The 24,390-nt window shown below is 48.3% G+C and overlaps 1 protein-coding gene across 1 annotated transcript in view; it reads left to right on the plus strand.

Annotated features, from left to right (window-relative positions):
- The window catches only part of LOC306770995 (uncharacterized protein), a gene marked incomplete at both ends in the record, with an annotated part of 195,560 nt that extends 171,533 nt beyond the window's left edge, over nt 1–24,027 (plus strand). The window contains 7 exons of the mRNA XM_079260015.1: nt 2,813–2,857; nt 10,937–10,969; nt 16,413–16,559; nt 16,726–16,780; nt 20,815–21,009; nt 23,440–23,517; nt 23,840–24,027. Coding sequence (XP_079116141.1) covers nt 2,813–2,857; nt 10,937–10,969; nt 16,413–16,559; nt 16,726–16,780; nt 20,815–21,009; nt 23,440–23,517; nt 23,840–24,027 — 741 coding nt within the window. The remainder of the gene's footprint in view (nt 1–2,812; nt 2,858–10,936; nt 10,970–16,412; nt 16,560–16,725; nt 16,781–20,814; nt 21,010–23,439; nt 23,518–23,839) is intronic.
- Between the last annotated feature and the right edge of the window lie 363 nt (nt 24,028–24,390).

Consider the following 24,390-nt stretch of genomic DNA (forward strand, 5'->3'; position numbering starts at 1 on the left):
TTTACCTTCCCAGTTCTGGTTCTGGAGGAGGTTTTTCTTCCTGGTCCAGGTTCTGGTTGTAGTTTACCTTCCCAGTTCTGGTTCTGGAGGTTTTTCTTCCTGGTCCAGGTTCTGGTTGTAGTTTACCTTCCCAGTTCTGGTTCTGGTGGAGGTTTTTCTTCCTGGTCCAGGTTCTGGTTGTAGTTTACCTTCCCAGTTCTGGTTCTGGTGGAGGTTTTTCTTCCTGGTCCAGGTTGTGGTTGTAGTTTACCTTCCCAGTTCTAGTTCTGGAGGAGGTTTTTCTTCCTGGTCCAGGTTCTGGTTGTAGTTTACCTTCCCAGTTCTGGTTCTGGAGGAGGTTTTTCTTCCTGGTCCAGGTTCTGGTTGTAGTTTACCTTCCCAGTTCTGGTTCTGGAGGAGGTTTTTCTTCCTGGTCCAGGTTCTGGTTGTAGTTTACCTTCCCAGTTCTGGTTCTGGAGGTTTTTCTTCCTGGTCCAGGTTCTGGTTGTAGTTTACCTTCCCAGTTCTGGTTCTGGTGGAAGTTTTTCTTCCTGGTCCAGGTTCTGGTTGTAGTTTACCTTCTCAGTTCTGGTTCTGGAGGAGGTTTTTCTTCCTGGTCCAGGTTCTGGTTGTAGTTTACCTTCCCAGTTCTGGTTCTGGTGGAAGTTTTTCTTCCTGGTCCAGGTTCTGGTTGTAGTTTACCTTCTCAGTTCTGGTTCTGGTGGAAGTTTTTCTTCCTGGTCCAGGTTCTGGTTGTAGTTTACCTTCCCAGTTCTGGTTCTGGAGGAGGTTTTTCTTCCTGGTCCAGGTTGTGGTTGTAGTTTACCTTCCCAGTTCTGGTTCTGGAGGAGGTTTTTCTTCCTGGTCCAGGTTGTGGTTGTAGTTTACCTTCCCAGTTCTGGTTCTGGAGGAGGTTTTTCTTCCTGGTCCAGGTTGTGGTTGTAGTTTACCTTCCCAGTTCTGGTTCTGGTGGAGGTTTTTCTTCCTGGTCCAGGTTGTGGTTGTAGTTTACCTTCCCAGTTCTGGTTCTGGTGGAAGTTTTTCTTCCTGGTCCAGGTTGTGGTTGTAGTTTACCTTCCCAGTTCTGGTTCTGGTGGAGGTTTATCTTCCTGGTCCAGGTTGTGGTTGTAGTTTACCTTCCCAGTTCTGGTTCTGGAGGAGGTTTTTCTTCCTGGTCCAGGTTGTGGTTGTAGTTTACCTTCCCAGTTCTGGTTCTGGTGGAGGTTTTTCTTCCTGGTCCAGGTTGTGGTTGTAGTTTACCTTCCCAGTTCTGGTTCTGGAGGAGGTTTTTCTTCCTGGTCCAGGTTGTGGTTGTAGTTTACCTTCCCAGTTCTGGTTCTGGTGGAGGTTTTTCTTCCTGGTCCAGGTTGTGGTTGTAGTTTACCTTCCCAGTTCTGGTTCTGGTGGAAGTTTTTCTTCCTGGTCCAGGTTGTGGTTGTAGTTTACCTTCCCAGTTCTGGTTCTGGTGGAGGTTTATCTTCCTGGTCCAGGTTGTGGTTGTAGTTTACCTTCCCAGTTCTGGTTCTGGAGGAGGTTTTTCTTCCTGGTCCAGGTTGTGGTTGTAGTTTACCTTCCCAGTTCTGGTTCTGGTGGAGGTTTTTCTTCCTGGTCCAGGTTGTGGTTGTAGTTTACCTTCCCAGTTCTGGTTCTGGAGGAGGTTTTTCTTCCTGGTCCAGGTTCTGGTTGTAGTTTACCTTCCCAGTTCTGGTTCTGGTGGAGGTTTTTCTTCCTGGTCCAGGTTCTGGTTGTAGTTTACCTTCCCAGTTCTGGTTCTGGTGGAGGTTTTTCTTCCTGGTCCAGGTTGTGGTTGTAGTTTACCTTCCCAGTTCTGGTTCTGGTGGAGGTTTTTCTTCCTGGTCCAGGTTGTGGTTGTAGTTTACCTTCCCAGTTCTGGTTCTGGTGGAGGTTTTTCTTCCTGGTCCAGGTTCTGGTTGTAGTTTACCTTCCCAGTTCTGGTTCTGGTGGAGGTTTTTCTTCCTGGTCCAGGTTGTGGTTGTAGTTTACCTTCCCAGTTCTGGTTCTGGAGGAGGTTTTTCTTCCTGGTCCAGGTTGTGGTTGTAGTTTACCTTCCCAGTTCTGGTTCTGGTGGGGTTTCTGTTTCTGAAAGGGGATTTTCCCCCCGCCGCCGTCCTAACGTGACGTGGGGGACTGACTCAGGAGGAGATTGGGTGCAGTCTGTCTGCTTCCTCAGCGAGGTAATCGCTGTGTTCAGGTGACTTTGTTGTGTTTGTGTTCTATAGATAAAGCTGGATTTAATGGAACTCTGTGTGTGTTCATATCTGCACTGTGCTGATCTGAAAAGCTCATTTGACTCATTTGAAGCCTTTTTCAGCCAGATCTGGAATTTCGCATATTTCCCTCCTTGTACAGACACCAGACTTCGTCTGATTACGTACACAGGATGCATGTAGCTTTACCAGACAGCAGCCTGGTATGATACCCGCTGTTACATTCCACACCTCAGCAGTGCAGCAGCTTCTGCTCTCCCAGGACTGTAAAACAGTTTCAGTCACTCATGCAGCCGTGCTGGGATTCAGTTGCTTCACCTGCACTAATGGAAGAGCGTGTGATGGCCCATAGGAGCGAGGAGAGCGTCCTGTGCTCCAGGATGTGGTCAGAAAGCCTCACACAGGATAAAACGTCAGGTTTGTTAAAGGTCACTGCGAGCCAATTCCTTTCCCCACTTCTCTGGGTTTCCCTTATTGGCTGCTCGAGGTAATCATGACCTTTTCTCTGCACACACACACACACACACACAGTCCATGTAGGCCTGCCAGCATGTGTGTCAACAGACTCACACACACCTCCAGTTAACCATGACGTCTCTCTGCAGGGGGAGCGAGGGACAGACGGAGATCCAGGGATTCCTGGCGTACCTGTAAGTCAGGCTCATTGTGTTTCCACTGGGTGACAGTAAAGCTCATCTTTCCACAGTGTAATGTGTGTGTGTGTGTGTGTGTGTGTATGCTTACATGGCCTGAATGCCATTAGAAGTAGTGCAGGCTGAAGAGAAGTCTTCAGTTTTAGATCGTTACGGTGACACGAGACAGGGACGTGATGAAACATCTTTACATTGATAGTCTGAATCAGCAGAACGGAGTTAAACCAGACCTCGTTACAGCCGGACGTTAGCAGGACCTGCAGAGACGAAACGCACACAAATGAAGATGATGCCTACAAGATGATGCATTGTTGTTTCCTTCTCCACGCGGCTCTTGTTTTCTCCGGAGCTAAATACCAGTGCAGCGCCACCTCTGGTGGGAATGGGGAGATATAATTCTAATAGTTTGGAGCGTGGGACCAAAGTGCAGCATGAAGCTGATCTCAGTCCGCGTGGATACACCCCACTACAGCTGAGCCGAGTCCCCAACTGGACCGAGTCCCCAACCGGACCGAGTCCCCAACCGGACCAAGTCTCCATCCGGACCGAGTCTCCAACCGGACCCAGTCTCCAACCGGACCCAGTCTCCAACCGGACCGAGTCCCCAACTGGACCGAGTCCCCAACCGGACCGAGTCCCCAACTGGACCGAGTCCCCAACCGGACCGAGTCCCCAACCGGACCAAGTCTCCATCCGGACCGAGTCTCCAACCGGACCCAGTCTCCAACCGGACCCAGTCTCCAACCGGACCGAGTCCCCAACTGGACCGAGTCCCCAACCGGACCGAGTCCCCAACTGGACCGAGTCCCCAACCGGACCGAGTCCCCAACCGGACCAAGTCTCCATCCGGACCGAGTCTCCAACCGGACCCAGTCTCCAACCGGACCCAGTCTCCAACCGGACCGAGTCCCCAACTGGACCGAGTCCCCAACCGGACCGAGTCCCCAACCGGACCGAGTCCCCAACTGGACCGAGTCCCCAACCGGACCCAGTCTCTATCCGGACCGAGTCTCCAACCGGACCCAGTCTCCAACCGGACCGAGTCCCCAACCGGACCGAGTCCCCAACCGGACCAAGTCTCCAACCGGACCCAGTCTCCAACCGGACCGAGTCCCCAACTGGACCCAGTCTCCAACCGGACCATCCTGATGTGAATGCAGCCTGACTCTGCTCCACTCTCTTTAATTCCTGCATTTCTCTCAGCAGGAAGTCAGACCTCAGACTGTGATGTTGAACCAGATTCAGATAAGACAATGGAAGCCGTTGCTATGCAGCTTATTGTGGTTCCAGCAGCCTCCGTTTGACACACACTCACAGCAAAATGCATCAGTGTGACTCACAGTGTCATGACTGGAAATAATGCAACAAGTTGTCCTCAGACTTTCTGGTTCCCCCTGCTGTGGTTCAGGAGGAGCAGGGAGGCTGTGCTGCGTTTGAAGTTTCACACCACTGATCTTTAGCAGGAATCGGTGGCAGTCACGTCAGGCTGTGCTGCTCCAGCTGGCTGGAACAACAAGCTTAAAAAAGTTCAGTAGAAAAATATCCATGATGAGTCTGCAGGGGTGCGTTCAGGGACTGGAGGATAGTGTGGCACATGTTGCGGACTTGATTTTGGGAAATTAAACAGTTAGAGATGATCTTATGTAAAAAGCAAAGTTCTGCATCAGCAGGTGGTTGTTTTAGTTCAGATGATCCTACATTATGGCTTTAATCACTGCTGCAGAAACACTTGATGAGAAGTTTATCAGTGTTTCCTGAGCTTTCGTTTAAAGCAACATAAGCCTTAAACGTCTGTCCTGATGTGCACTGATGGCCGCGATGTTTATCTGCAGTCCGGCTGTTGCTCTGATAGTCTGAATCAGCAGAACGGAGTTAAACCAGACCTCGTTACAGCCAGACGTTAGCAGGACCTGCAGAGACGAAACGCACACAAATGAAGATGATGCCTACAGGGTAACCAGTTGTACTAGTTTATATTTTACACCAAACTGGTGTAGTGATGATCCATGCAGGTCTGAAGAACTGTTTCTGTCGTCCTCGTCCAGGGGCCTGTCTGTCACCTGGGGAGTCCAGTCTGTCCTCACCTGGCCACTCTTAGAACACGTCCACATCAGCCGTTCTGATCTGAATCCGAGTCCGTTTGCTGGGAAGGTCGCTTCGTTTGGGGAAATGTGAACGCACCAAACTAATTCTGATTTGGACCAAAGAAACGGACTCGGTCCATCTACAAACGCTGGTCTCAGTCTGTTTCAAACGGACCAAATACAGGAAGCGGACTACAAGAAGTCACTTCCTGCATGTGGCGTAGTGTTGCATTGTGGGTAAATACCATAGACTGCATATAAAGAGATGGGCGGAGCCTCCGTGACGTCACCCGTAGGTTTCTGAGGAGCTGAATTGAAGCTCGGTGGGCGGTTCCTACCATCACCATCTTGGCAGGGGCATGCGCGTCGTCTCGCCCAGAAAATACAAATATGGGCAAAGAGGTGGAGCTGAGAGGGGGGCTGTGAGCGTCATGGTGGATGATTGACATCGAGCGAACGCCGAGCTTTCTGTAGCTAAGAGCTAACCGAGCTAACCCGGAGATAACAGGAGCTAACCAGCTAACGGAGGTAAGCGGGCTAAAGCTAAGTCACGTTGTTAACCGGCTAAAAACCGCGGTTGTTGTACGTTCTTCTGACTTGAAGCGGGAGATCGGGTACCTGTCAATCAAAAGGACACGCCCCTAAATATGACGAACTTCGAGAATAAATTACTTTCAAATGGGCGAGTTAGAAAAATATTGTTGTGTAGTGTATTTCTGTAGTATACTTCCAGAAGACACAAAAAAAAACCAAAACAACCATAGTTTGGTCTCCATGTTTAACTGGCAGGTGGAGGAAACGGAGTTTCCTTCTCCACGCGGCTCTTGTTTTCTCCGGAGCTAAATACCAGTGCAGCGCCACCTCTGGTGGGAATGGGGAGATATAATTCTAATAGTTTGGAGCGTGGGACCAAAGTGCAGCATGAAGCTGATCTCAGTCCGCATGGATACACCCCACTACAGCTGAGCCGAATCCCCAACTGGACCGAGTCCCCAACCGGACCGAGTCCCCAACCGGACCGAGTCTCCAACCGGACCGAGTCTCCAACCGGACCGAGTCCCCAACCGGACCGAGTCCCCAACCGGACCCAGTCTCCAACCGGACCGAGTCCCCAACCGGACCCAGTCTCCATCTGGACCGAGTCCCCAACCGGACCGAGTCTCCAACCGGACCGAGTCTCCAACCGGACCAAGTCCCCAACCGGACCCAGTCTCCAACCGGACCGAGTCCCCAATCGGACCCAGTCCCCAATCGGACCCAGTCCCCAACCGAACCGAGTCCACAACCGGACCGAGTCCCCAACCGGACCGAGTCTCCAACTGGGCCGAGTCTCCAACCGGACTGAGTCTCCAACTGGACCGAGTCTCCAACCGGACCGAGTCTCCAACCGGACCAAGTCCCCAACCAGACCCAGTCCCCAACCGAACTGAGTCCCCAACCGGACCGAGTCCCCAACCGGACCGAGTCTCCAACCGGGCCGAGTCTCCAACCGGACCGAGTCCCCAACCGGACCGAGTGTCCAACCGGGCCGAGTCCCCAACTGAACCGAGTCCCCAACCGGACCGAGTCCCCAACTGGACCGAGTCCCCAACCGGGCCGAGTGTCCAACCGGACCCAGTCTCCAACCGGACCCAGTCTCCAACCGGACCAAGTCTCCAACTGGACCGAGTCCCCAACCGATCTGAGTCCCCAACCGGACCGAGTCCCCAACCGGACAGAGTCTCCAACCGGACCGAGTCCCCAACTGGACCGAGTCCCCAACCGGACCGAGTCCCCAACCGGACCGAGTCTCCAACTGGACCGAGTCCCCAACCGATCCGAGTCCCCAACCGGACCGAGTCCCCAACCGGACAGAGTCTCCAACCGGACCGAGTCCCCAACCGGACCGAGTCCCCAACCGGACCAAGTCCCCAACCGGACCGAGTCTCCAACCGGACCGAGTCCCCAACTGGACCGAGTCTCCATCCGGACCGAGTCTCCAACCGGACCCAGTCTCCAACCGGACCGAGTCCCCAACTGGACCGAGTCCCCAACCGGACCCAGTCTCCTACCGGACCGAGTCCCCAACCGGACCGAGTCCCCAACTGGACCGAGTCCCCAACCGGACCGAGTCTCCAACCGGACCCAGTCTCCAACCGGACCAAGTCTCCAATCGGACCCAGTCTCCAACCAGACCGAGTCTCCAACCAGACCGAGTCTCCATCCGGACCGGAGTCTCCAACCAGACCGAGTCTCCATCCGGACCGAGTCTCCAACCGGACCCGGTCCCCAACCGGACCGAGTCCCCAACCGGACCGAGTGTCCAACCGGGCCGAGTCCCCAACCGAACCGAGTCCCCAACCGGACCGAGTCCCCAACTGGACCGAGTCCCCAACCGGACCCAGTCTCCATCCGGACCGAGTCTCCAACCGGACCCAGTCTCCAACCGGACCAAGTCCCCAACCGGACCGAGTCTCCAACCGGACCCAGTCTCCAACCGGACCAAGTCTCCAATCGGACCCAGTCTCCAACCAGACCGAGTCTCCAACCAGACCGAGTCTCCATCCGGACCGGAGTCTCCAACCAGACCGAGTCCCCAACCGGACAGAGTCTCCAACCGGACCGAGTCCCCAACTGGACCGAGTCCCCAACCGGGCCGAGTGTCCAACCGGACCGAGTCTCCAACTGGACCGAGTCCCCAACCGATCCGAGTCCCCAACCGGACCGAGTCCCCAACTGGACCGAGTCCCCAACTGGACCGAGTCCCCAACCGATCCGAGTCCCCAACTGGACCGAGTCTCCAACCGGACCGAGTCTCCAACTGGACCGAGTCCCCAACCGATCCGAGTCCCCAACCGGACCGAGTCCCCAACTGGACCGAGTCCCCAACTGGACCGAGTCCCCAACTGGACCGAGTCCCCAACCGATCCGAGTCCCCAACTGGACCGAGTCTCCAACCGGACCGAGTCTCCAACTGGACCGAGTCCCCAACCGATCCGAGTCCCCAACCGGACAGAGTCTCCAACCGGACCGAGTCCCCAACTGGACCGAGTCCCCAACCGGGCCGAGTCTCCAACTGGACCGAGTCTCCAACCGGACCGAGTCTCCAACTGGACCGAGTCCCCAACCGATCCGAGTCCCCAACCGGACCGAGTCCCCAACCGGACCGAGTCCCCAACCGATCCGAGTCCCCAACTGGACCGAGTCTCCAACCGGACCGAGTCTCCAACTGGACCGAGTCCCCAACCGATCCGAGTCCCCAACCGGACCGAGTCCCCAACTGGACCGAGTCCCCAACTGGACCGAGTCCCCAACTGGACCGAGTCCCCAACCGATCCGAGTCCCCAACTGGACCGAGTCTCCAACCGGACCGAGTCTCCAACTGGACCGAGTCCCCAACCGATCCGAGTCCCCAACCGGACAGAGTCTCCAACCGGACCGAGTCCCCAACTGGACCGAGTCCCCAACCGGGCCGAGTCCCCAACTGGACCGAGTCCCCAACTGGACCGAGTCCCCAACTGGACCGAGTCCCCAACCGATCCGAGTCCCCAACTGGACCGAGTCTCCAACCGGACCGAGTCTCCAACTGGACCGAGTCCCCAACCGATCCGAGTCCCCAACCGGACAGAGTCTCCAACCGGACCGAGTCCCCAACTGGACCGAGTCCCCAACCGGGCCGAGTCTCCAACTGGACCGAGTCTCCAACCGGACCGAGTCTCCAACTGGACCGAGTCCCCAACCGATCCGAGTCCCCAACCGGACCGAGTCCCCAACCGGACCGAGTCCCCAACTGGACCGAGTCCCCAACCGATCCGAGTCCCCAACTGGACCGAGTCTCCAACCGGACCGAGTCTCCAACTGGACCGAGTCCCCAACCGATCCGAGTCCCCAACCGGACCGAGTCCCCAACTGGACCGAGTCCCCAACTGGACCGAGTCCCCAACTGGACCGAGTCCCCAACCGATCCGAGTCCCCAACTGGACCGAGTCTCCAACCGGACCGAGTCTCCAACTGGACCGAGTCCCCAACCGATCCGAGTCCCCAACCGGACAGAGTCTCCAACCGGACCGAGTCCCCAACTGGACCGAGTCCCCAACCGGGCCGAGTCCCCAACTGGACCGAGTCCCCAACTGGACCGAGTCCCCAACTGGACCGAGTCCCCAACCGATCCGAGTCCCCAACTGGACCGAGTCTCCAACCGGACCGAGTCTCCAACTGGACCGAGTCCCCAACCGATCCGAGTCCCCAACCGGACAGAGTCTCCAACCGGACCGAGTCCCCAACTGGACCGAGTCCCCAACCGGGCCGAGTCTCCAACTGGACCGAGTCCCCAACCGGGCCGAGTGTCCAACCGGACCGAGTCTCCAACCGGACCGAGTCTCCAACTGGACCGAGTCCCCAACCGATCCGAGTCCCCAACCGGACCGAGTCCCCAACTGGACCGAGTCCCCAACTGGACCCAGTCTCCAACCGGACCATCCTGATGTGAATGCAGCCTGACTCTGCTCCACTCTCTTTAATTCCTGCATTTCTCTCAGCAGGAAGTCAGACCTCAGACTGTGATGTTGAACCAGATTCAGATAAGACAATGGAAGCCGTTGCTATGCAGCTTATTGTGGTTCCAGCAGCCTCCGTTTGACACACACTCACAGCAAAATGCATCAGTGTGACTCACAGTGTCATGACTGGAAATAATGCAACAAGTTGTCCTCAGACTTTCTGGTTCCCCCTGCTGTGGTTCAGGAGGAGCAGGGAGGCTGTGCTGCGTTTGAAGTTTCACAACACTGATCTTTAGCAGGAATCGGTGGCAGTCACGTCAGGCTGTGCTGCTCCAGCTGGCTGGAACAACAAGCTTAAAAAAGTTCAGTAGAAAAATATCCATGATGAGTCTGCAGGGGTGCGTTCAGGGACTGGAGGATAGTGTGGCACATGTTGCGGACTTGATTTTGGGAAATTAAACAGTTAGAGATGATCTTATGTAAAAAGCAAAGTTCTGCATCAGCAGGTGGTTGTTTTAGTTCAGATGATCCTACATTATGGCTTTAATCACTGCTGCAGAAACACTTGATGAGAAGTTTATCAGTGTTTCCTGCGCTTTCGTTTAAAGCAACATAAGCCTTAAACGTCTGTCCTGATGTGCACTGATGGCCGCGATGTTTATCTGCAGTCCGGCTGTTGCTCTGCAGCGTTCAGGGGCTGACAAACCGCATTTCACTACCTTTCTCTGCACCGCGCTGGCCGTTTTCACCATGCACCATGAGATGATCAGAGGGAGGGAGGAGAGGGAGAAAGTGACAGAGCAGCCGATAGGACGACGTGATGCCAGATAGATTCTACTGCCTGTAGTAACGCTGCACATGTAGTCACATCTGTGTTATTTTTACTTCCTCTTCATACAACACGAACAGCTTATTTCCATCCATAGACAGTTACTAAGACGGGCTGTAAGGACGCCACATTAACATGTTTATGCAGGTTACATGTCGACGAGCTCCGCCTACCCACGTGGAGCTCATCTTTATCATAACGTGACCCGGGTATTGTTTGAATGATTTCTGCATAACTGCATATGATGGTTTATGTTTGTTGGCATCTGAATGTGTTTCCATGGAGGAAGTTTCCCACCTGCAGACTTTTGTCACCACTCTGAACCCGCTCCCCGGTTGGGAGGGGAGAGAAGGAACCAGAATGAGATGGAAAACAGGAGCCACGTGAATCTCCCAGAGATCCGCTTGCGCTGCATTTTACAACAAAGTCGTGTTTCCGTTTAGATGTGAGGACTAACAAATCCAGAGATGTGTTATTTTAGTGCATTACAAGATGTAAGAAAGGGGAGAAAGCTTGGCAGAAACCAATCTGAGATATTTTATCAGTGAAAAGTTGGTTCTGCACCAGCAATGCAGAGCAGCTCCTTTGACTTTCTGTCTCAGCCTTTGAAATGTAAGCAGACGTTTCTAACTGTCTCTCTGCTTCTCCCCCCCACCCCCCCTGCTTTCTTTTCTTTTTTCATCAGGGCGAAGTGGGACCCTGGGGAAGGAAAGGAGAGGTTTGTCGAATTAGACTTTGCAGTATTAGATATAATCCATTCTGTCTTATTCTGCACGGCGGTGAGAAGCCCCGACAAGCCCGCATGGCTGCTGTAGAGGACTTACAGAGGCAATACCTTCGTCCTGGGGAAATCTGGCCCCCCGGGTGAATATGTACATTACAAGACGTCTCCTTTTTCACATATCAGACACTTAGCGTACAGTCTACAGAATCACAATTTAGGGAGATCTGGCTTGTTACAGCTGCTGCCGTTTGAAGGACATCCGCTGTGATTTAGCATGCCTTTTCATCTCCAGTAAAAGCAGCAAAGGGGTCGAAACGTTGCCTCCACCGAGTGTGTGCAACGCTCCCCAGCTACTGTTGCTCCAGATGCCAGGAGGTCTTGCATCACACGCTTAACTTTAGATATTTTCCTTTAAAACTCAAGATTTGCTGCTTTCTGACATAAAATGACTTTTTACTTATTAAATACTGCTGTTATTGTTATTTAAAATGAAATCTGCTGTGTCTGTGGAAAACTCTGTCATTGAAGTAACATTGATCTGTGAGTGGAGCTGTCTCTCTATCTGTATGTTAGAAAACGTGTTTGACAAAGGCAGGGTGGAACCCTCCATCGTATGAGTGCCACAGAGCTTCTAAAGTTACCCTGCGATCAACGTTTCATACATTCAATAAGAGTGAAAAGGAGATTATTAAACATACAACCTCAAATCCTCCCAAATGAAAACAGAATACAATGATTAACAAGCCTCATAACCTGCAGAGAAAGACAGTTTCATTGAAAATATTAGTTTGTTTTTTTAATTCTTAAAAGTTTATTTAGTTTATTTAGTTTGAGTCAAAGAGAATGAGTTTGTCCAGAGAGACATCTCCGGAGAGATGTGAAGATGGACAGACGGATTGTGGAGTAATCTCATGACATCCTCAGTGTGATGCTGTGTAAACAAAACCGACTGAGAGAATCTGAGGGTAAAATTTGATGCTGGCGATTTGGAGACAGATGCAGACAGATGTGAGACAGATGTGAGACAGATGCAGACAGATGCAGACAGATGTGAGACATACATAAATAATCATGATAAAAATAAATAATAATCACAAAAATGCTGCTTTACCAATTCCTCCTGAACCTGGACAGCAGTCTGGTCCCTGAACGCATCAGGACAACATCCTGCAGACTGGTCCCTGAACGCATCAGGACAACATCCTGCAGACTGGTCCCTGAACGCATCAGGACCAACATCCTGCAGTCTGGTCCCTGAACGCATCAGGACAACATCCTGCAGTCTGGTCCCTGAACGCATCAGGACAACATCCTGCAGACTGGTCCCTGAACGCATCAGGACAACATCCTGCAGACTGGTCCCTGAACGCATCAGGACCAACATCCTGCAGTCTGGTCCCTGAACGCATCAGGACAACATCCTGCAGTCTGGTCCCTGAACGCATCAGGACAACATCCTGCAGACTGGTCCCTGAACGCATCAGGACCAACATCCTGCAGTCTGGTCCCTGAACGCATCAGGACAACATCCTGCAGTCTGGTCCCTGAACGCATCAGGACAACATCCTGCAGACTGGTCCCTGAACGCATCAGGACAACATCCTGCAGACTGGTCCCTGAACGCATCAGGACAACATCCTGCAGACTGGTCCCTGAACGCATCAGGACAACATCCTGCAGTCTGGTCCCTGAACGCATCAGGACAACATCCTGCAGTCTGGTCCCTGAACGCATCAGGACAACATCCTGCAGTCTGGTCCCTGAACGCATCAGGACAACATCCTGCAGTCTGGTCCCTGAACGCATCAGGACAACATCCTGCAGTCTGGTCCCTGAACGCATCAGGACAACATCCTGCAGACTGGTCCCTGAACGCATCAGGACAACATCCTGCAGTCTGGTCCCTGAACGCATCAGGACAACATCCTGCAGTCTGGTCCCTGAACGCATCAGGACAACATCCTGCAGTCTGGTCCCTGAACGCATCAGGACAACATCCTGCAGTCTGGTCCCTGAACGCATCAGGACAACATCCTGCAGTCTGGTCCCTGAACGCATCAGGACAACATCCTGCAGACTGGTCCCTGAACGCATCAGGACAACATCCTGCAGTCTGGTCCCTGAACTCATCAGGACAACATCCTGCAGTCTGGTCCCTGAACGCATCAGGACAACATCCTGCAGTCTGGTCCCTGAACGCATCAGGACAACATCCTGCAGTCTGGTCCCTGAACGCATCAGGACAACATCCTGCAGTCTGGTCCATGAACGCATCAGGACCAACATCCTGCAGTCTGGTCCCTGAACGCATCAGGACAACATCCTGCAGTCTGGTCCCTGAACGCATCAGGACAACATCCTGTAGTCTGGTCCCTGAACGCATCAGGACAACATCCTGCAGTCTGGTCCCTGAACGCATCAGGACAACATCCTGCAGTCTGGTCCCTGAACGCATCAGGAGGGGCATTTTAATGTCAGAACTCAAATATTTTAAAAAAGTCCTCCTGTGTGTTTTTATCGAAGAACAAATCCAAGATACAGTCTCTGTAAAAGTTTTTTTTTAAATACAACCACTTCTTTTGTAAGAACATTTGGTAAATGAGGACCGCTGTCTGTGAACCCAGTTCAGGCTGAAATCCACACATGCAGGTTAAAGCTCCATCATATGTGAAGAGGATCCAGAAACACGCCGTCTTCTCTGGACCAAAGCTCATTTAAAATGTTCTGAGTGGAAACCTGGATGAAGATGTGGAATAGTTTGTGGACAGCATGGACGGCGTGTCCTGCAGACTAAAGAGGAGAGGGAGCATCCAGCTTGTTATCAGCCTGCATCTCTGATGGGATGGGGTTGCATTAGTGCCGATGGCGTGGGCAGCTTCCACATCTGGGAAGCTCCATCAATGCTGAAACATCTGCTCCCATCCAGACAACGTCTCTTTCAGGGAAGACCTTCCACCATGCTGGACCACATCCTGATGGTGGAACAGGAGAACTGGTCCAGCTGGACCACATCCTGATGGTGGAACAGGAGAACTGGTCCAGCAGGACCACATCCTGATGGTGGAACAGGAGAACTGGTCCAGCAGGACCACATCCTGATGGTGGAACAGGAGAACTGGTCCAGCAGGACCACGCTGAACCACATCCTGATGGTGGAACAGGAGAACTGGTCCAGCAGGACCACGCTGGACCACATCCTGATGGTGGAACAGGAGAACTGGTCCAGCAGGACCACGCTGGACCACATCCTGATGGTGGAACAGGAGAACTGGTCCAGCAGGACCACGCTGGACCACATCCTGATGGTGGAACAGGAGAACTGGTCCAGCAGGACCACGCTGGACCACATCCTGATGGTGGAACAGGAGAACTGGTCCAGCAGGACCACGCTGGACCACATCCTGATGGTGGAACAGGAGAACTGGTCCAGCAGGACCACGCTGAACCACATCCTGATGGTGGAACAGGAGAACTGGTCTGCTGCAGTCCAGATGTTTTAACCAGTACAAACATCTGGAGCATCATGGAAGCAGAAACCAGTAGAGCAGCTGGAATCCTGCATCAGACCAGAACGGGACGACATTCACTTCCCAGATGTTTCCAGATGTTAGCGACGCTGAACCTGGAACTACTTTCTCCAGATGTTTCCAGATGTTAGCGACGCTGAACCTGGAACTACTTTCTCCAGATGTTTCCAGATGTTAGCGACGCTGAACCTGGAACTACTTTCTCCAGATGTTTCCAGATGTTAGCGACGCTGAACCTGGAACTACTTTCTCCAGATGTTTCCAGATGTTAGCGATGCTGAACCTGGAACTACTTTCTCCAGATGTTTCCAGATGTTAGCGATGATGAACCTGGAACTACTTTCTCCAGATGTTTCCAGATGTTAGCGATGCTGAACCTGGAACTACTTTCTCTAGATGTTTCCAGATGTTAGCGATGCTGAACCTGGAACTACTTTCTCCAGATGTTTCCAGATGTTAGCGATGATGAACCTGGAACTACTTTCTCCAGATGTTTCCAGATGTTAGCGATGCTGAACCTAGAACTACTTTCTCCAGATGTTTCCAGATGTTAGCGATGCTGAACCTGGAACTACTTTCTCCAGATGTTTCCAGATGTTAGTGATGCTGAACCTGGAACTACTTTCTCCAGATGTTTCCAGATGTTAGCGATGATGAACCTGGAACTACTTTCTCCAGATGTTTCCAGATGTTAGCGATGCTGAACCTGGAACTACTTTCTCCAGATGTTTCCAGATGTTAGCGATGATGAACCTGGAACTACTTTCTCCAGATGTTTCCAGATGTTAGCGATGGTGAACCTGGAACTACTTTCTCCAGATGTTAGCGACGCTGAACCTGGAACTACTTTCTCCAGATGTTTCCAGATGTTAGCGATGCTGAACCTGGAACTACTTTCTCCAGATGTTTCCAGATGTTAGCGATGCTGAACCTGGAACTACTTTCTCCAGATGTTTCCAGATGTTAGCGATGATGAACCTGGAACTACTTTCTCCAGATGTTTCCAGATGTTAGCGACGCTGAACCTGGAACTACTTTCTCCAGATGTTTCCAGATGTTAGCGATGGTTTACCTGGAACTACTTTCTCCAGATGTTTCCAGATGTTAGCGATGCTGAACCTGGAACTACTTTCTCCAGATGTTTCCAGATGTTAGCGATGATGAACCTGGAACTACTTTCTCCAGATGTTTCCAGATGTTAGCGATGATGAACCTGGAACTACTTTCTCCAGATGTTTCCAGATGTTAGCGATGATGAACCTGGAACTACTTTCTCCAGATGTCTCCAGATGTTAGCGACGCTGAACCTGGAACTACTTTCTCCAGATGTTTCCAGATGTTAGCGACGCTGAACCTGGAACTACTTTCTCCAGATGTTTCCAGATGTTAGCGACGCTGAACCTGGAACTACTTTCTCCAGATGTTTCCAGATGTTAGCGATGGTTTACCTGGAACTACTTTCTCCAGATGTTTCCAGATGTTAGCGATGCTGAACCTGGAACTACTTTCTCCAGATGTTTCCAGATGTTAGCGATGATGAACCTGGAACTACTTTCTCCAGATGTTTCCAGATGTTAGCGATGATGAACCTGGAACTACTTTCTCCAGATGTTTCCAGATGTTAGCGACGCTGAACCTGGAACTACTTTCTCCAGATGTTTCCAGATGTTAGCGATGATGAACCTGGAACTACTTTCTCCAGATGTTTCCAGATGTTAGCGATGCTGAACCTGGAACTACTTTCTCCAGATGTTTCCAGATGTTAGCGATGATGAACCTGGAACTACTTTCTCCAGATGTTTTTATGCTGAGGATGTTGTTGCAGTCATTAACAACGTTTAGTGATGAGATTCAGTGGGAGGAATTTGTTTCTGCAACTCTGCAGTGAGATTTTTTTCCTGCTGTTTCAGAAAGGAGTGACAGGTGAAATGGGCCCCAAGGGGTCTGAAGGGAAGAAGGGCGATATGGGCCAACTGGGTGTCGTTGGTCCCAGAGGATATCCTGGTCAGGATGGGTTGCCAGGCCAACCAGGCCAGCCGGGGTATCCTGGGAAACCTGTAAGTAAACTCTTTCATCAATGTTAAAAAATAAAAGACAGTCTGATCCAGAGATGTAACGTTGGAGCTGGGGGAGAAATGGTGACATGGTTGCCAGTGTGTAGACTGAGGAGACCCTGTGAAGCCACTTCCAGCTCTGGTTCTCCTGATGTGTTGTGTTTTTCAGGGCAAACCTCCCTCTGACGAACATCTTGTCAAGCTCTGCTCCGACGTGCTGCGAAGTAAGTGTCTGTTTTATTCCACAACTCTGTCCAGCAAACAGTAAATGATGTGAAGGAAGGACCAGAAAACGGAAACAGCCTCCAAAGACTGAAACCTGCTCCTTGTTTTAGGACAAGTACAGTACCAGGATGTAACAAACTATGCTCTTAGTAAATATAAACCTAAAAAATTTACTCCAGTTTCAGCAATATTTTGCCTCAGTTTCATATTTATAATTTTATTTTATTTAGTATTTATTTTATTTCATATTTTCCCATATTTCATGTTTAGTTAAATATATCAATTTTTCATTTTGTATTTTAATTTACATGTATTTACATCTCTTAATATTTAACATATTGTAAATATGTGATATATTTACTTGTTTACACAACTTACAAACCAGTAAATATTTAATCACAGGCATCTGCATGTGAACCACACTGTGTTTGACATGACTACAGTACATCCAGTCCCAGTTATCTTCAATAATTCTGTTTTTACGTGTTCTTTTACATTTGGACATGTAGAGAGACGTGCAGAGAGAAATAAAACCACGAGCAGTTATTTCCCTCTTGGAAATGTTTTACATTTCATGAAGATGCAACCTTAGATAGGAAAGTAGGAACTCCTTTTAATGTTTTCTAAGTCATGTTAAACACACTGAATCCATCCCACGGGTGGTTGGACTCTGGCGGGCTGGACTTTCCTGCACAACACTGCAGACCAGATACAGTTTTCACACACCAACCTTCGATCAATAGACAGTGATAAAATCAAAGTGGAGTTAAACAGCTCAATCTGTACAACTATTAACGTGATTAATGTGTGTGTGAAAGCACAGTGCAATTAACACATGACGTGATGGATGGCCTCTATTATTTACCTCAATCATGGCAGTAAACAATGTTTTACTTTCAGCTTTTATGCCAAAACATAGATTGAAGAATTATATCTGTGATATGAAAACCATTTTGTTAGAGTTTGCTGGCATGAAATAAGGCAATTTACCTAATAACTCTCCCTGAGGACTCTACCTCAGGACTAGCCCTGAAGACTCTACCTGACAACACTACCTGAGGACTTTAACTATTCAACACTACCTGAGGACTCTACCTCAGGACTAGCCCTGAAGACTCTACCTGACAACACTACCTGAGGACTTTAACTATTCAACACTACCTGAGGACTCTAACTATTCAACACTACCTGAGGACTCTAACTATTCAACACTACCTGAGGACTCTAACTATTCAACACTACCTGAGGACTCTACCTGAGGACTTTAACTATTCAACACTACCTGAGGACTCTAACTATTCAACACTACCTGAGGACTCTACCTGAGGACTCTAACTATTCAACACTAAGAAAATAAGCCTAACCTAAGTCATGAAAGATCTTACTTATTAATAAGGAATGAAACAATGATGGGGAAAAGGTTTTGGTTCAAATTAGAAGGTGTCAACTCACAGAAGATAAATGAATGTTTGAAGAATTGCAAAGATAAACCACCGGGTGTTGATGGGCTGGACAGTAGGCTTCTCAAATTGGTTGAAGATTAAATTTGTCCTGCAATTAATCATATTATTAATTAAAGTTTTACGTTGTCTGTTTGTCCGCAAGTCTGGAAAATGGCGAAAATAATCCCTTTACCAAAAAATAAGAAAGACCCTTTTTCTAGCTCAAATAGTCGTCCCATAAATCTATTACCTGTGCTAGGGAAAATAATAGAGACCACAGTATATGAACAAGTAAACAACTATCTAGCAACCAATAACATAATCTGTCACTCCCAGCATGCGTACAGAAAAGCTCATTCTACTGCAACAGCACTAATAAGTATGTCCAATGGCTGCAAATGAGCTACCTTACACACTCGAAAGAGCTAAGATAGTTATGTATGCAGATGACTCAACTATACAGTATATACATCAGCAAGAACAAATAATGAATTAGAAAGTGTTATGAATAAAGAACTAGTAGGAGTTGTTAAATGGGTGAAAGCAAATAATCTGGTATTAAATATATCAAAAACAAAGAGCATGATTGTGGGGTCAGTGCACAAGTTAAAAAGTAATCCTGTATTAAACATTAATATCAACAATTCTGCCATAAACAATGTGCATGAGACCAAACTTCTAGGAGTGACAGTTGATAACAAATTATCATGGAGAAAACACATAAATAATATGACTGCAAAGATGGGTAGGGGTATTTCAATTATAAGAAGACATTCAACTTTTATGACGCAAAACATCCTTAAAACTAAAATTCAATCACTGATCTTATCTCAACTAGATTACTGTCCAGTTGTTTGGTCAAATGCCACAAGGGAGGTGTTAGACAGACTACATGTACAAAATGTTACTGAAGTGTGATTTAGAGAACTCTACATGAGGACTCTATCTGTGGATTCTACCCGAGGACTCTAGATGAGAACTCTGCTTCACCACGGACACCCACTGGCACCTCACTCTGCTTCTACATGGCAGCTCCGGCACATCATACTTCATTCTTAGCTGGAAACAGATGCTGCATCAAATAAAATATGTGAGAGAGGCGAACTGTAAAGCTGTGGGCCAACAGCCAGAACAACAGACTGACATGCTGATGATCATCATAAACACAAAGATTTGTGTTTGCTCAACAAATGGCTGTTCGATTTTACTGAATTGGAAAGCCTGATTAGTCATTTTTACTATACGGTGTAAAATCTAAGGATCATTTACTACAGTCATTAACATAACTAAACATGTGGTTAGTCCCCTCCACACACACACACACACACACACACACACACACACACATACACACACACACACACACACACACACACACACATACACACACACACACACACACACCAAGGACCAAAATACCCAACTCACCTCATTCACCTCTCAGTATCTTGTTCTGAGCTTCTCGGTCGATTGGATAACTTTGCTTTCCAACAGTCATCAGAAAACCAGCAGATGCTGAGTAGAACAGTCACAGCAGCTGCTCAGCAGTCCAGTCCCATTTAGCTGCGGATGGCAACCAGGAGGTCAACGGCCTGGTTGTGTTGGTCACTCTGGCAGGTCCATGCAGGGGTGTATAATCCTGGTCCCATAAAGTAGAAGTCCAGTCCGACAGCTGTTCCAACCAGTCACTAAACCAGCTGAATGTAATCAAAGCTCCAGTAGGTAATGTTCCTCTGAGACATGTTCCTCTGGGTGAAGTGGTTCCTCGTCCTGATAGTAGTCTATACATTCTGTCATCATGAACAATAAGAAATATAGTTAGACCCCTCAGTTTACTGTAAATCTGTAAAAACTCTGACCAATCCAAACGTTCCGACCCAAATGGAGTTGTTCATTTCTTATATTTCATAGCTTCTTCTCCCGGCTCCCCTCCTCCCCCTCCAGCAGTGCATACCTGATAGCCACATTTCATTTCTGTGCACTGAGCATGTGCACCCTGGTGGCAGCAACGTGCAGTCTGCGTGCAGAGCGAGCCTTACGTTACCAACAGTGCCTGCTGCGTTCTGTAAGGCTCTAACGCGGTGCAAGGCTTGCAAGTCAAAACAGTTGTACCGGCAGCCTTCATAAGCTCTGTTAAAAGCATTTTTTATCAACGTGGACATGCCATCACTGATGCATCCACTTTGCTGCAACAAAGGAATTTGGAAACGTCAGTGATGAAGAGCTGCAGGTCCGTCACAAACCTCTCGTTTGTAGGGAAAATACAGCTGTTTATCAGGACATTACAAACCACAGCATTGCAGGATTTGACCACACCGTGGAGCTGAAGCTGTCCTAGTTTAAACAGAAACCTGACCTTACAGGCTTCCGTCCATTCGGACGGTTTGGTCATTTTCAGCGTTCAGAGCAGAAAACAGGGAATGGAAAAGGCTCAGACGCTTTGGAGAGAAGTCCAGAAAACGTTGTAATTGTGAATATTTTTTACGTCAAACATGATTCTGTGATGACATTTATGCAGAATAAACATGTCTGTTTTACTGCGTTCACTGAAGGAAATGAATGATCCTTCCTCCTCTGCTTGTGTCCTGCAGACCAGCTCCCAGCGCTGCTCCAGACCCTTTCTGCCTCATCAAGCTGTGAACCCTGCCAAAGCATAAAAGGACCCCCAGGGGAACCAGGACCACCAGGTCCCAAAGGCTCAATGGGAACTTCAGGCTACCCCGGCAGAAGTGGTGCTCCAGGTTACCCAGGACCTCCAGGGATGCAGGGTCCTGCAGGCCTCAAAGGTCAGAAAATTCAACTCAGGACAGTGGTTTTATCTGTACTTTAGAAACTTCCTGTCAGAAAGTATCATCTGATTGGCTGTGACAAAACCCTTCCAATCTGGCTCCAAATTCTGATAAAAATAAGGTGATGAATAAGGACACAACTCCAGGAAGAAGAGCTAGGGCAAAATTTACTGCTGCTTTCATCAACGATTAAAATCTGAACGGTGTCAACAACTAACAAATTGGATGTGTTGATGTTCGCTGTTCCCCATAAAAACAAGATCATTAAACAAGCGAACATCAGTGAAAGTCAGCAGAGCAAAAGAAAACAAATGCTACAAACCCGTCTCAATGAGCCATCTGTGATTTATCACCACTTCAACTCTGAGAGCGGTTAATCAGCCGTTGAAGATACCACTCCACTGCTGATTTTCACAACAGCAGCTTCAGATGTGAGAGGCTTGCTTTGAAACACTGAGAAAATACACCAAATTACTACATTTCCTTCAAGCCATTTCACAGACACATCGACCCCACAGGTCAAGTAGGTTAATGTATTGGGGTCTCAGTAACAGCTGGTCACTTGGATAAAACAGGTTCTGTTTTGTTTTACATAATAAAAAAGAAACATTGGAGTTTCACTTCTCACATGGGGTCAGATGTACTAACATCCCAATCTGCAGATCAGGTATGTAGATGGTGTACATCCCAATCTGCATAGTGGAAAGTGCATGTGGGGCTCCATGACGTGATTTACTAAGAGGGACGTGTAAATGGGAAGCAGATGTAAACATGTTGCAGACTTAAATGAAGGTTTTGTGTGTTTTGTGGTTTATAAGCGAACACACGACATACAGCAGAGAAATCTGACTGACGCACAAATTCAGTTTAGTTCAATTCAGCTTTATGTATAGAGCGCCACTTCACAACAGTTTGGTCTCAGGGCTTTACGGACATATCAGTTCAAGCCAATTCATGAATAGCCTAGCTAATAGAAACCAACTGATTGCATCAAGTCTTGATTTGGATCCAATCCCCCATCCTGAGCTGGACGGGGTGACAGTGGGAAGGAAAACTCCCTTTCAACAGGAAGACAAAACCTCCAGCCGAACCCGGTTCAGGGAGGGCAGCCTGGTTGGTTTGAGAGGACAGGAAAGCCAAACCAACATGTACAGCAGCTTTTATTCCGGAAGACCTGCGCAAAAAGGGGAAAGATAATAACGATGGTGTTACTGTCATGTATTTATAAGAGGAGTGCGGCTTGATAAAAAAAAAATAAATCTAATGAATTACAGACTTTGTAAATAATTAATCTCAAGTAATCACATTTTCATTGCATGACGAAAGTTGCCCCAAAAAGCAAAATTAGACATGATACAAAACATATTATAATAACAATAACTAAAAAATTTCTACATTATAATTTAATGATATAAGACACTGTTTCTTCATTTAACTGAGTTGAACAATAAACAAAACAAACAAACAAGTTGGTCCTGTACACTTTTCTGATAAACAGTGGGACAAAGTACCTGTAACAGGTGCAGAAGTTTGATTGAGAGCAGCAGAAAACACCTGAATGGAGTGGAAACATCAAAGAATTGTTCAATAAAATATTAGTTCATGACTGATGTAATGTATATTATTTTATTATATTTGTTTGCTTAAAAATATTTCTGTTAAACCAGAATCAGAAAATATTGTCATGATTTTGATACAATTTTCATTTATTATTACTTTAGTCAATTTTAGCTGATTTCACAGGCAGCTGTATATAAAATACCCCCCATCATGTCATTAATTGTTCTTTACCTAATATATCCAAATCTGTCCATATCAGACAGACAGACAATCCCACTGAATACATGACCTCCACCCTGGCTCTCACCTGTTATATTTGCTTACCTGAGATTGAATGACATTACACCTTTGCACACATTAACAACCCCTTCACACTGATACTCTCTCATGCCATGTCTGACATTATTTCTCTATTAGTGGCAATAATGGTAAATGAAGGTAAATGATGGTGAATAATAGTAAATAATGGTAAATGATGATAAATGATTTCAGAAAATGGTAAATGATGACAAATAATGGTAAAAAAAAATGGTAAAAAAATGGTAAATGATAATAAATAATGATAAATGATAGTTAATAATGGCAAATGTTGATTAATAATGGTAAAAAATGGTTAATGATGGTAAATAATGGTAAAAATGGTAAATAATAATAAATGATGGTAAATCATGGTAAATAATGGTAAACGGTGATAAATAATTGTAAATAATGGGCACTTCAGCTTCCAGTGTGGTGTAGACTCTGATGCTGTTTATTAACACATATATTCTTATATGTGTTAATTGTTCCTTACCTGATATATCCAAATCTGTCCATACCAAACAGACACACAATACCACTGAATACATGACATGGTTATATTCTCAGGTGACATGGGACCAAGAGGCCCCAAAGGCATCAAAGGAGACAGTTACCATGGACCTCCGGGACCACCTGGACAGCCAGGTATAAATCTTTCTCTCTCTTAAACACCTTCAATCATCCTGACAAGCAGCAGCTACACGGCTAACCCCTTGTCCTGACATTTCACATGAGGGCTTTTAGAACACACATACATGACGGTTGGTATTGTATCTTTGCTTATACTACAGTTCAGTTTGGAGATGTGAGTGTATGATTTCTCTGCGGAGGCTTGCCTGGCCTGTTGATATAGAAGGATCAGTGCTAAGTTATGATTCTGCATCTGCTATTTGTAGTTTGGGTCTAATTAATGACATTCTATTATCTTTCCATTAATCAGGCAGAATGTGTCTCATTATCTCTGCAGGCCTTCGGGGTCCTCGTGGCTTTGATGGAATCAGTCAACCTGGCAATCAGGGAATTCCTGGAAAACCAGGTCCACCAGGAGATCCTGGTAAAAGAGGCAGCCCGGGTCTTCCGGGAGTTTGCGATGTGTCCATGTGTTATCAAACTTACGACCTCAGGGAGCATTACAGCAAAGGACCGAACATCTGACCACACGGTAGAAGGAGGCTGGGTCCTTCGGAGGACGCGTTTTCTGCATCGCTGCTGACTGTGTGGAGTTTTCTGCACTGAAGAAGCAGGAAGGAATCATAGCATTCCTGATCCAAGATGGTCGTAATTCCAAAATGACTGGAACAGATTTAATGTTCTCTTTCATATAGAAACCTTAGACTCCGATTAACACTGAAAATAGCTACCTCCTTCTTTATTGGAGTTAAGTCTCTGCCAGGCATGAACACAAGATGACACCCGACACCATTCTCCTCAACGGAAATCCTAAATTATGAATAAATATGATGAGAAACTAGTAAAACCTGATGCGTTATAATACAAACTTCCCAGCGATCCTCAGGC

The sequence above is a fragment of the Telmatherina bonti genome, assembly GCF_933228915.1.
Source record: "Telmatherina bonti genome assembly, chromosome: 20".
Classification (NCBI taxonomy): Eukaryota; Metazoa; Chordata; class Actinopteri; order Atheriniformes; family Telmatherinidae; genus Telmatherina; species Telmatherina bonti.